At 43.9% G+C, this 12,736-nt stretch overlaps 1 protein-coding gene across 1 annotated transcript in view; it reads right to left on the bottom strand.

The window, feature by feature from the left end:
- Positions 1 to 12,736, bottom strand: part of LOC126416943 (cadherin-23-like) — a 597,779-nt gene that overhangs the window by 361,428 nt on the left and 223,615 nt on the right. Inside the window, exon 5 of the mRNA XM_050084822.1 lies at positions 69 to 185. Within this exon, the coding sequence (XP_049940779.1) occupies positions 69 to 185 (117 nt within the window). The remainder of the gene's footprint in view (positions 1 to 68; positions 186 to 12,736) is intronic.

The following is a 12,736-nucleotide window of genomic DNA, read 5'->3' as shown; positions in this document are numbered from 1 at the left end:
TGTCGATCTGTTTATGAGATGATAACAAACGTCTAAGAATATAATTATGCTTTATGGTGTAAAATTACCTCTCCATTCTCAAGGACGGTCATAGCTGTCTTGTCGACATCCCCGTCTGCATCTCGAACAGTGATAGAGCAGGTTGTCTTTACCTCAACGAAGTCTTCCTCTTCACCAACATATTCCTGGAAAGAAAAGGAACTGAAAACATACGCTCCACTGATAAACACGAGACCAGTAATTACATGAGTGAAAAAATAAACAAGTTTGAGTCAACACTTTACGTTCGGTCGGTTGGCGTATTGGTTTAAAATCAACACAGACTGAAAATACCAGCAGTAATAATGCACAATGAAGATAATTTAATTTTTTCTTTTTGTTATGACCTCGGTCCAAGGACTCTCCACGTTAGGCTCTTCCGTGCAAATCACAGGAACCAACATTCGTTTCAATTTTCTTACAGTATTCGAGGCTTCCTCTCTATCTGCAGCTCTTGCCCTGTACCATTCCCGTCATTAGCCAATTAAGGATCCCGTGATGCCTCAGGGAATATGTTCTCTAGAAGTATCGTTAATTTCAGTTTTCCCTCGTTCGTTTCAGTGCCTCTTAATCAGTGCCTCTTTATCAGCACCATCACATCGGAAAAGCTTCAATTCTCTTCTGTTTTCAACTGCTAATTGTCCACATTTCACTTCCGAACAAGGCTACAATACAGAGAAAACCGAGCGGGGTGGCGCAGTGGTTAGACACTGGACTCGCATTCGGGAGGACGACGGTTCAATCCCGCGTCCGGCCATCCTGATTTAGGTTTTCCGTGATTTCCCTAAATCACTCCAGGCAAATGCCGGGATGGTTCCTCTGAAAGGGCACGGCCGACTTCCTTCCCAATCCTTCCCTAATCCGATGAGACCGATGACCACGCTGTCTGGTCTCCTTCCCCAAACCGACCAACCAACAGAAAAATACCTTCAGAAAAGAATTTCTAAAAGTACAATTTATATTCGATGTTTACAAATTCCTCTTTTTTAGGCAAGTTTTTCTTTCTATTGCCAAGCTGTATTTCATATCTTCTCTACTTCAACCAACATCAGTTATTTTGCTGCCCAGAAGCAAACCTCGTCTACCACATTTACGTGCCTCGTTTATTAGTTTCATTCCCTGAGTATTGCCTGATTTAATTCGAATCCATTCTGATGACCTGATGTTATTTTTCTCAGCTAATCTTCCAAGTACTTTGCGGTCTATGACGGAATTATAATGTCACAGCAAACCTAAAAGTTTTTATTTTCTCCCACTGAACTTTAATTTCTATTCAAAATCTTTTTTTGTTTCCTTTTGCTGGCTCAATGTGCAAATTGAACAACGATGATAGACTACAAGCCCGTCTCACTCCCTTCTCAACCACTGCTCCCTATTCATGTCCGTCGACTCTTACAAGTGCAGTCTTGTTTCCGTAAAAGTTGTAAATAACCTAGATACTTGGTTATTTAGCTACATGTTGCACAGATCACTTGAATCATTTTAACGATTCTGTTATCGAAATGATGCGGAGCTCGTCCGTTTACAGGATTTGTGGATTTGTGTTAACAATAATGAACACATTATTTTAGTCCTATTCAAGCTATTGTGCATAAAAACTAATTTATTTAAAGGTTACCAGCTTTGAATACAAATTCATTTTGGAAAAGAAGGAGATGTCCAGAAGAAAGGACTTCATATTTAAAACTTGCTTTCCTAGCTGTCACACATTTTATTTTACAAATGATTAAAAACTTCTGTTACTGCACACTGAACTCTTTTCTGAGCAACTTACAGCTTCAGTAACGGGTAGTAAAGGTCAATTTCTGCTCTAATGTTGTCCGTATGGACATCACTTTCCTTCTCAAACTGTGATGGATTATATATTACGAATTTCATTAGCGAATATACACTGAAGAGCCAAAGAAACAGGTACCCCTGCCTGATATCGTGTAGGGCCCTCGCGAGCACACAGAAGTGCTGTAACACGACGTAGCATGGACTCGACTAATGTCTGAAGTAGTGCTAGAAAGAAATGACACCAGGACTGTCCAAGAATCCGTAAGAGTACGAGGGGGTGGAGATCTCTTCTGAACAGGACGTTGAAAGGCATCCCAAATATGCTCAATCATGTTTATGTCTGGGGAATTTGGTGGCCAGCGGAAGTGTTTAAACTCACAAGAGTGTTCCTGGAGCCACTCTGCAGCAATTCTGGACGTTTGGGGTGTCGCATTGTCCTGGAGGAATACCGCAATTGCGTCGGAATGTACAGTGGACGTGAATGGATGCAGGTGATCAGACGGGATGATTTTGTACGTATCACCGTACAGTCGTATCTAGACGTATCAGGGGTCCCATATCACTCCATCTGCACACGCCCCGCACCATTACAGAGTCTCCACCAGCTTGAACAGTTGCCTGCTGACGTGCAGGGTCCCTGGATTCATGAGGTTGTCTCCATACCGGTACACGTCCATCCTCTCGATACAATTTGAAACGACACTCGTCCGACCAGGCAACATGTTTTCAGTCATCAACAATATACAGGGTTATTACAAATGATTGAAGCGATTTCACAGCTCTACAATAACTTTATTATTTGAGATATTTTCACAATGCTTTGCACACACATACAAAAACTCAAAAAGTTTTTTTAGGCATTCACAAATGTTCGATATGTGCCCCTTTAGAGATTCGGCAGACATCAAGCCGATAATCAAGTTCCTCCCACACTCGGCGCACCATGTCCCCATCAATGAGTTCGAAAGCATCGTTGATGCGAGCTCGCAGTTCTGGCACGTTTCTTGGTAGAGGAGGTTTAAACACTGAATCTTTCACATAACCCCACAGAAAGAAATCGCATGGGGTTAAGTCGGGAGAGCGTGGAGGCCATGATATGAATTGCTGATCATGATCTCCACCACGACCGATCCATCGGTTTTCCAATCTCCTGTTTAAGAAATGCCGAACATCATGATGGAAGTGCGGTGGAGCACCATGCTGTTGAAAGATGAAGTCGGCGTTGTCGGTCTCCAGTTGTGGCATGAGCCAATTTTCCAGCATGTCCAGATACACGTGTCCTGTAACGTTTTTTTCGCAGAAGAAAAAGGGGCCGTAAACTTTAAACCGTGAGATTTCACAAAACACGTTAACTTTTGGTGAATTACGAATTTGCTGCACGAATGCGTGAGGATTCTCTACCGCCCAGATTCGCACATTGTGTCTGCTCGCTTCACCATCAAGAAAAAATGTTGCTTCATCACTGAAAACAAGTTTCGCACTGAACGCATCCTCTTCCATGAGCTGTTGCAACCGCGCCGAAAATTCAAAGCGTTTGACTTTGTCATCGGGTGTCAGGGCTTGTAGCAATTGTAAACGGTAAGGCTTCTGCTTTAGCCTTTTCCGTAAGATTTTCCAAACTGTCGGCTGTGGTACGTTTAGCTCCCTGCTTGCCTTATTCATCGACTACCGCGGGCTACGCGTGAAACTTGCCCGCACGCGTTCAACCGTTTCTTCGCTCACTGCAGGCCGACCCGTTGATTTCCCCTTACAGAGGCATCCAGAAGCCTTAAACTGCGCATACCATCGCCGAATGGAGTTAGCAGTTGGTGGATCTTTGTTGAACTTCGTCCTGAAGTGTCGTTGCACTGTTATGACTGACTGATGTGAGTGAATTTCAAGCACAACATACGCTTTCTCGGCTCCTGTCGCCATTTTGTCTCACTGCGCTCTCGAGCGCTCTGGCGGAAGAAACCTGAAGTGCGGCTTCAGCCGAACAAAACTTTATGAGCTTTTCTACGTATCTGTAGTGTGTCGTGACCATGTGTCAATGAATGGAGCTACAGTGAATTTATGAAATCGCTTCAATCATTTGTAATAGCCCTGTAATGTCGGTGCTGAAGTGCCCAGGGGAGGTGTGAAGTTTTGTGTCGTGCAGTCATCAAGAGTACACGCGTGGGCCTTCAGCTCCGACACGCTGGCCCTAGTTGATGGCCCAGCATTGAAATTTGCCGCAGTTTGCGGAAGGGTTACATTTCTGTCACGTTGAACGATTCTCTTTAGTCACCGTTGGTCCCATTCATGCAGGAACTTTTTTACGACATCAACGATGTTGGAGATATGATGTTTTACCGGATTCCTGATATTCAAGGTACACTCGTGAAATGGTCGTACGGGAACATCCCCACTTCATCGCTTCCTCGGAGATGCTCCCATCGGTCGTGCACCGACTGTAACACCACGTTCAAAATCATTTAAATTTCGATAACCTGCCATTGTAGCAGCAGTAACCAATCTAACTAACTGTTGTCTTATCTAGGCGTTGCCGACCGCAGTACCGTATTCTGCCTATTTACTTATCTGTGTATTTGAGTACGCAAGGCTATACCAGTTTCTTTGGCACTTCAGTGTATGTAGTGTTATAGTGCCATTAAAACGCATAACTCCTTGAAGAGGGAGCTACATGACGACTGTCTGTAAACATCACGTATTATTTATTCTTATTGCTTGCTTTTGTACAACCAATACATTCGTTCTAAATGATGAGTTACTCCTGTGTTTGTGTTATGAACTCTGTGGGAAAAGGAATACGTTGTTCCGCTTACTGCGTGTGCAAGACAGCATAAGGCATCGTCGTACCCCTACCCACACCCGTCACCCCTTGACCACTGCTAGACCAAAGCGCAAGTTCCTTTAGAGATTGCGCAACAACATAATTAAGAATCATTGTAATTAACATACTGTAAATTGTAGCTTAAATGGTTCCGGTATGTATAAAAACAATAGACCCTGAGATTAATACTGATTATGTAATACTTCCCGTAAAAATCGATGCTTTTCTTAATGCTCGTGAGATATGGTAGCTACCAACCGAAACATTTGATACTAATTTTATTTTGTTATAATACCATCTCTCTGATGCCCTTGTTGTAATATTTGTATCATTTATCGACTGTTTCCTAAAAACATAAAATTTGGCAGGAATTAGTAAAAACATAGTACATCCCTTCCATCCCTTACAGACTAGTTAGCAATTAGAAATTTCAGTGACATTTTCCACCCGTAATTGCAGATAGCTGTACCGAGTTTCAAGACAACTGTAATATTGTATAGTTCCGAAGGTTAGAGGTGGCAAGTTCAGAAGGACAAAGAACAATTTCCTTCGAAAATTTGTAGAGGCCGTAATTGTATAAATGGAGAACCCAAAGATTGCCAGTGTGCTCAGGAAACCTTTCTCTGTCATAGAATAAATTGGAAAGAATGACGGTTCAAATGCCTGTCCGGCGATCCATGATTTCGCTAAATCATTGCAGGTAAATGTGGGGATGGTTCCATCGAAAAGAGCAAAGCCGACTGCCGGCCGGGGTGGCCGAGCGGTTCTAGGCGCTACATCTGGAACCGCGCGACCGCTACGGTCGCAGGTTCGAATCCTGTCTCGGGCATGGATGTGTGTGATGTCATTAGGTTAGTTAGGTTTAAGTAGTTCTAAGTTCTAGGGGACTGATGACCTCAGTAGTTAAGTCCCATAGTGCTCAGAGCCATTTGGGCCCTTTTTGAGCAAAGCCGACTACCTTCCAAACCTTTCGTAATCATAGCTTGTGCTCCGTCTCCAATGGCCTCGCTGTGGACGGGACGTTAAACTCTAGTCTTCCTTCCTAATGACAAGAATATTTGAGGTCAGATATCGTGGTGTGTGCTTTTCGAGCACGGAGTGGACGGCACTAGACTTTGAACATTTTATTTCGGTTGTTCCAATGTGATACATGTACCTTTGTGAACTTATCATTTCTGAGAACGCATGCTGTTACAGCGCGATTACCTGTAAATATCACGTTAATGCAATAAATGCTCAAAATGATGTCCGTCAACCTCAATGAATTTGGCAATACGTGTAACGACATTCCTCTCAACAGTGAGCAGTTCGCCTTCCGTAATGTTCGCACATGCATTGACCCATGTTGTCATGCGTTGTCGGTAGATCACGATAGCAAATATCCTTCAACTTGCCCCACAGAAAGAAATCCGGGGACGCAGATCTGGTGAACGTGCGGCCTGTCATGAAATATGCTATTCAATACCGCTTCAACCGTACGCGAGCTATGTGCCGGACATCCATCATGTTTGAAGTACATCGCCATTCTGTCATGCAGTAAAACATCTTGTATTAACATCAATAGAACATTACGTAGAAAATCAGCATACATTGCACCATTTAGATTGCCATCGATAAAATGGGAGCCAAATATCCGTCCTCCATAATGCCGCACCATACATTAACCCGCCAAGGTCGCTGATGTTCCACTTGTCGCAGCCATCGTGGATTTTCCGTTGCCCAAAAGCCGGTTTACGTTACCTATGTTGGTGAATGACGCTTCGTCGCTAAATAGAACGCGTGCAAAAAGTCTGTCACTATCAATGGATCAACCTGTATATTCGAATAGTCAGCAAGTACAAATCGCTGAAGAGGCTATGCTTAGCTACTAAAAACAAGAAATACTGAGGCGTCATGTTGCTTGATGTACTGGAAACGTTGTCGCGCGGGGTTAGCCGAGCGGTCTAGGTCGCTGCAGTCATGGACTGTGCGGCTGGTCCCGGAGGAGGTTCGAGTCCAACCTCGGGCATGGATGTGTGTATTTGTCCTTAGGATAATTTAGGTTAAGTAGTGTGTAAGCTTAGGGACTGATGACCTTAGCAGTTAAGTCCCATAGGATTTCACACACATTTGAACTTTTTTTTTTTTGGGCATCATTTGACAGTGTACGGCACAGTGACTTGCTATACGTCCACAGCTCGTGGTCTAGTGGCCAGCGTTTTGCCCCTGGATCACGGGGTCGCGGGTTCGATTACCGGCCGGGTTCTGGATGTTCTCTGCACGGGGACCGGGTGCTTATGTTGTCGTCATCATTTCATCATCATCACTTGTCAAGTGTCTCAACTGAACTGTGGAAAATTCGGAACTTTGTACGGGCGCTGATGACCGCCAGTTGAGTGACCCCCACAGTCAAAAAATCATCAAGTCTTAGGAGTTGTCGGACCTCTTTTTGCCCGGCGCCGTGCAACAGTTTCATGTGGCATGCACTCAACAAGTCGTTGAAAGTCCCCTGCAGAAACACTGAGCCATGCCGCCTCTATAGCCGTCTATAACTGATAAGCTGTCGTCGGTGCAGGATCTCACGCACGAACTGACCTCTTGATTACGTCCCATAAAAGTTCGATGGGACTCGTGTTGGGCGATCTAGGTGGCCAAATCATTCGGTCAAATTGTCCAGAATGTTCTTCAAACCAACCGTGAACCACTGTGTGCCGGTGACATGCGTATTGTCATCCATAAGGGCAGCAGCCTTTTCAGTAGTTGCAGGGGCAACAGTCTGGATGATTGACTGATCTGGCCCTGTAACACTAACCAAAACGGCCTTGCTGTTGTCGTACTGCGAACGGCTGAAAGCCGTAATTTTTCCCGAGGGCATGCAGCTTTACTGTATGATTAAATGATGATGGCGTCCTCTTGGGTAAAATATTCCGGAGGTAAAATAGTCCCCCATTCGGATCTCCGGGCGGCGCTACTCAAGAGGACGTCATTACTAGGAAAAAGAAAACTGGTGTTCTACGGATGGGAGCATGGAATGTCAGGTCCCTTAATCGGGCAGGTAGGTTAGAAAATTTAAAAAGAGAATATAGTGGGAATCAGTGAAGTTCGGTGGCAGGAGGAACAAGACTTTTGGTCATGTGAATACAGCGTTATAAATACAAAATCAAATAGGGGTAACGCAGGAGTAGGTTTAATAATGAATAAAAAATAGGAGTGCGGGTAACGTACTACAAACAGCATAGTGAACGCATTATTGTGGCCAAGATGGACAAGAGGCCCACGTCTACTGCAGTAGTACAAGTCTACATGCTAACTAGCTCTGCAGATGATGAAGAAATCGATGAAATGTATGAAGAGATAAAAGAAATTATTCAGGTAGTGAAGGGAGACGAAAATTTAGTAGTCATGGGTGACTGGAATTCGACAGTAGGAAAAGGAAGAGAAGGAAACGTAGTAGATGAATATGGATTGGGGCTAAGAAACGAAAGAGGAAGCCGCCTGGTAGAATTCTGCACAGAGCATAACTTAATCATAACTAACACTTGGTTCAAGAATCATGTAAGAAGGTTGTATACATGGAAGAAGCCTGGAGATACTAAAATGTTTGAGATAGATTATATAATGGCAAGACAGAGATTTAGGAACGAGATTTTAAATTGTAAGACATTTCCAGGGGCAGATGTGGACTCTGGTCACAATCTATTGGTTATGAACTGTAGATTAAAACTGAAGAAACTGCAAAAAGGTGGGAATTTAAGGAGATGGGACCTGAATAAACAGAAAGAACCAGGGGTTGTACAGAGTTTCAGTGAGAGCATAAGGGAACAATTGACAGGAATGGGGGAAAGAAATACAGTAGCAGAAGAATGGGTAGCTTTGAGGAATGAAGTAGTGAAGGCAGCAGAGGATCAAGTAGGTAAAAAGACGAGGGCTAGTAAAAATCCTTGGGTAACAGAAGAGATACTGAATTTAATTAATGAAAGGAGAAAATACAAAAATGCAGTAAGTGAAGCAGACAAAAAGGAATACAAACGTTTCAAAAATGAGATCAACAGGAAGTGCAAAATGGCTAAGCAGGGATGGCTAGAGGACAAATGTAAAGTTGTAGAGGCTTATCTCACGAGAGATGAGATAGATACTGCCTACAGGAAAATTAAAGAGACCTTTGGAGGAAAGAGAACCACTTGCATGGATATCAAGAGCTCAGATGGAAACCCAGTTCTACGCAAAGAAGGGTAAGCAGAAAGGTGGAAGGAGTGTATAGAGAGTCTATACAAAGGCGATGTACTTGAGGACGATATTATGGAAATGTAGATGGGGATGAAATGGGAGATATGATACTGCGTGAAGAGTCTGACAGAGCACGGAAAGACCTAAGTCGAAACAAGGCCCGGGAGTAGACAGCATTCCATTAGAACTACTGACAGCCTTGGGAGAGCCAGGCCTAACAAAACCCTATCATCTTTTGAGCAAGATGTATGAGACAGGCGAAATACCCTCAGACTTCAAGAAGAATATAGTAATTCCAATCCCAATGAAAGCAGGTGTTGACAGATGTGAAAATTACCGAACTACCAGTTTAATAAGTCACAGCTGCTAAATACTAACGCGAATTCTTTACAGACGAATTGAAAAACTGGTAGAAGCCGACCTCGGGGAAGATCAGTTTGGATTCCGTAGAAATGTTGAACACGTGATGCAATACTGATCTTACGACTTATAAGCTAGATTAAGGAAAGGCAAACGTAAGTTTCTAGCCATTGTAGACTTAGAGAAAGCTTTTGACAATGATAACTGGAATACTCTCTTTCAAATTCTAAAGGTGGCAGGGGTAAAATACAGGAAGCGAAAGGCTATTTACAATTTGTACAGAAACCAGATGGCAGATATAAGAGTCGAGGGGCACGAAAGGGAAGCAGTGGTTGTGAAGGGAGTGAGACAGGGTTGTAGCCAGTCCCCGATGTTATTCAACCTGTATATTGAGCAAGCAGTAAAGGAAACAAAAGAAAAGTTCATAGTAGGTATTAAAATCCATGGAGAAGAAATAAAAACTTTGAGGTTTGCCGATTACATTGTAATTCTGTCAGAGACAGCAAAGGACTTGGAAGAACAGTTGACCGGAATGGACAGTGTCTTGAAAGGAGGATATAAGATGAACATCAACAAAAGCAAAACGAAGATAATGGAGTGTAGTCGAATTAAGTCAGGTGATGATGAAGGAATTGGAGTAGGAAATGAGACACTTGAAGTAGTAGATGAGTTTTACTATTTGGCGAGCAAATTAACTGATGTTGGTCGAAGCAGAGAGGAGATAAAATGTAGACTGGCAATGGGAAGGAAAGCGTTTCTGAAGAAGAAAAATTTGTTAACATCGAGTATAGATTTAAATGTTAGGAAGTCTTTTCTGAAAGTATTTGTATGGAGTGTAGCCATGTATGGAAGTGAAACGTGGACGATAAATAGTTTAGACAAGAAGAGAACAGAAGCTTTCGAAATGTGGTGCTACAGAAGAAAGCTGAAGATTAGATGGGTAGATAACATAACTAATGAGGAGCTATTGAATATAATTGTGGAGAAGAGGAGTTTGTGGCACAACTTGACTAGAAGAAGGGATCGATTGGTAGGACATGTTCTGAGGCATCAAGGGATCTCCAATTTGGTACTGGATGGCAGCGTGGAGGGTAAAAATCGTAGAGGGAGACCATGAGATGAATACAGTAAGCAGATTCAGAAGGATGTAGGTTGCAGTAGGTACTGGGAGATGAAGAAGCTTGCACATGATAGAGTAGCATGGAGAGCTGCATCAAACCAGTCTCAGACTGAAGACCACAACAACAACAAAAGGTCCATCGTTGTTCAGAAACATGAAGTTGACGAATTGCTGCAAATGGTGTCCACGTAGCTGAACATCTCAATTTTTAGCTAATGATCGGTTTAACTGGACAAGACGACCGAGCCCGTTCCACGTAAACACAGCCCACACCTTATGGAGCTACCTCTAGCTTGCTCAGTGCCTTGTTGACGAGCTGCGTCCATGGCTTAGTGGGTCTGCGTCACACTCGAAACCCATGATCAGTTCCTACCAAGCTGAATCGGTACACATCTGACTAGGCCACGATTTTTCCAGTCGGCTAGGGTCCAATCGATACGGTCACGAGCCCAGCAGAGGCGATGCAGGCGATGTGGTGTTAGCAAAGGCATTCTGCTGTCATAGCCCACTGAAATCAGATGTCGCCCCACTGTCCTAACGGATACGTTCGCCGTACGTCCCACATTGATTTCTGCGGTTATTTCTAGCAGCGTTGCTCGTCTGTTCATAGCGACAACTCTACGGAAAAGCCGCTTCTCACGGTCGTTAAGTGAAGACCGTCGGCCAGTGCGTTGCCAGTAGTGAGAGATAATGGTTGAAATTTGGTATTCTCGGCACACTTTTGACACTGTGGTTCTCGGAAAACTGAATTCTCTAACGATTTACGAAATGGAATGTCCCATGCGTCTAGCTCCAACCAGCACACCGCGTTCATAGTCTGTTTATTCCCGAAGACCGGCCATATCACTCCGGACAGCTTTCCACAGGAATCACCTGAGCACAAATGACAGCTCCGCCAACGAACTGCCCTTTTATACTTATACCTGTGTACGCGGTAGTACTGCCATCTGTATATGTGCATATCACTATCCCATGACTTTTGTCACCTGAGTGTACAAACTGTTCATCCAGGGTCCTCCACCATGTTACCTGCGGTTCATCTCCAGCTATCTACCGCACTGTCGTCACCCTTGCAGGAACTGGAATACCAATGGAAAGCCGCGCGGAGTGGCCGCGCGGTTAGAGGCGTCATGTCACTGACTGGGAGGCCCCTCCCGCCGGATGTTCGAGTCCTCCCTTTGGCATGTGTGTGTGTGTGTTGTTCTTAGCTTAAGTTAGTTTAAGTAGTGTGTAAGTCTAGGGACCGATGACCTAAGCAGTTTGGTTCCTTAGAAATTCACGCACATTTGAACCAATGACAAGAGACATTCCTGATGGGGTAGGTAGGGAAGTGTACTCTGCCCTTCCCTATACATTGCTTACCGCTGACTCCAACGTCAGCAGTCCGCAGCTCATGGTCTCGGGGTCGCGTTCTCGCTTCCCAAGCACGGGGTCCCGGGTTCGCTTCCCGGCGGGGTCAGGGATTTTCACCTGCCTCTAGATGACTGGGTATTTGTGTTGTTGTCCTCATCATTTTATCGTAGTTCATGAAAGTGGAGAGGCTGGACGGAGAAAAGTTTGGGATTTTGTACGGGCGCTGATAACAGCGCAGCTGAGCGCTCCACAATCCAAACATCATCATCATCCGACGTCAGCAAAGAAATGTATGCCGAAGATAGGCACTCATCACCAGGAGCCCCATCCAGCCGCAATTCACGACCAGTTTCAGCAAGCAAGTTGCGGTTTACAGCGATGTGCTGCAGACAGGCTTGTGACAATACGGTCTTCTTGACATTTATCAGTTTTGTAATGAATGCGAAACTAGAAATCAGAACACAAAGAACACTTACTAAATGCAACACACACACACACAGTACTGTGACATATTCCAACACTTGACGGTCTTCATTGCCATCACTCACATTAAGCACATTCCGTGACTTGAGTTTCAAATAAAACTGTCTGTCCTCTTCAGGTCTGAAATCAAGTAGTTTTGTTAAATACTTGTGTTTCAGGATACAGTTATGAGGGTGTGATGTACAGTTATACGGTTGAAGCTGAAAATCATAGGATATCTGAGAGTGTTCTAAATATTTGACAAGGTGAAGGCACTGTTTAAACTGGTACATCATACGACTGGGTGAAGATATAGAGATGTGAAAAGAAAAGCAGGGTGCCTCTTGTTCATAGATTTCAAGGAGTGGCAAAATTTGGGAGGAGACAAGTTCATGCAACACTCGCATTGATGAAAGTGTTGTCTGTCCGGATGATGGATGTGAAATATATTCCTCATTTTTAGTCGGTTAGTGATTTTAGTCTGATGTGGGCTCTTTCGGTTGTTTATTAGGTACGGCTTGCAAAGTTTATCGAGCGCTACTCTTAGATATTTTAGTGTTTTAAATAGATAGACGGTATGGTTGAATGTTGTTAGGTAAAGGTTT

This window comes from Schistocerca serialis, chromosome 8, assembly GCF_023864345.2.
Source record: "Schistocerca serialis cubense isolate TAMUIC-IGC-003099 chromosome 8, iqSchSeri2.2, whole genome shotgun sequence".
Lineage (NCBI taxonomy): Eukaryota > Metazoa > Arthropoda > Insecta > Orthoptera > Acrididae > Schistocerca > Schistocerca serialis.
The sequence above is the reverse complement of the archived record's forward strand: the minus strand, read 5'-3'. Positions and strand labels throughout refer to the sequence as shown.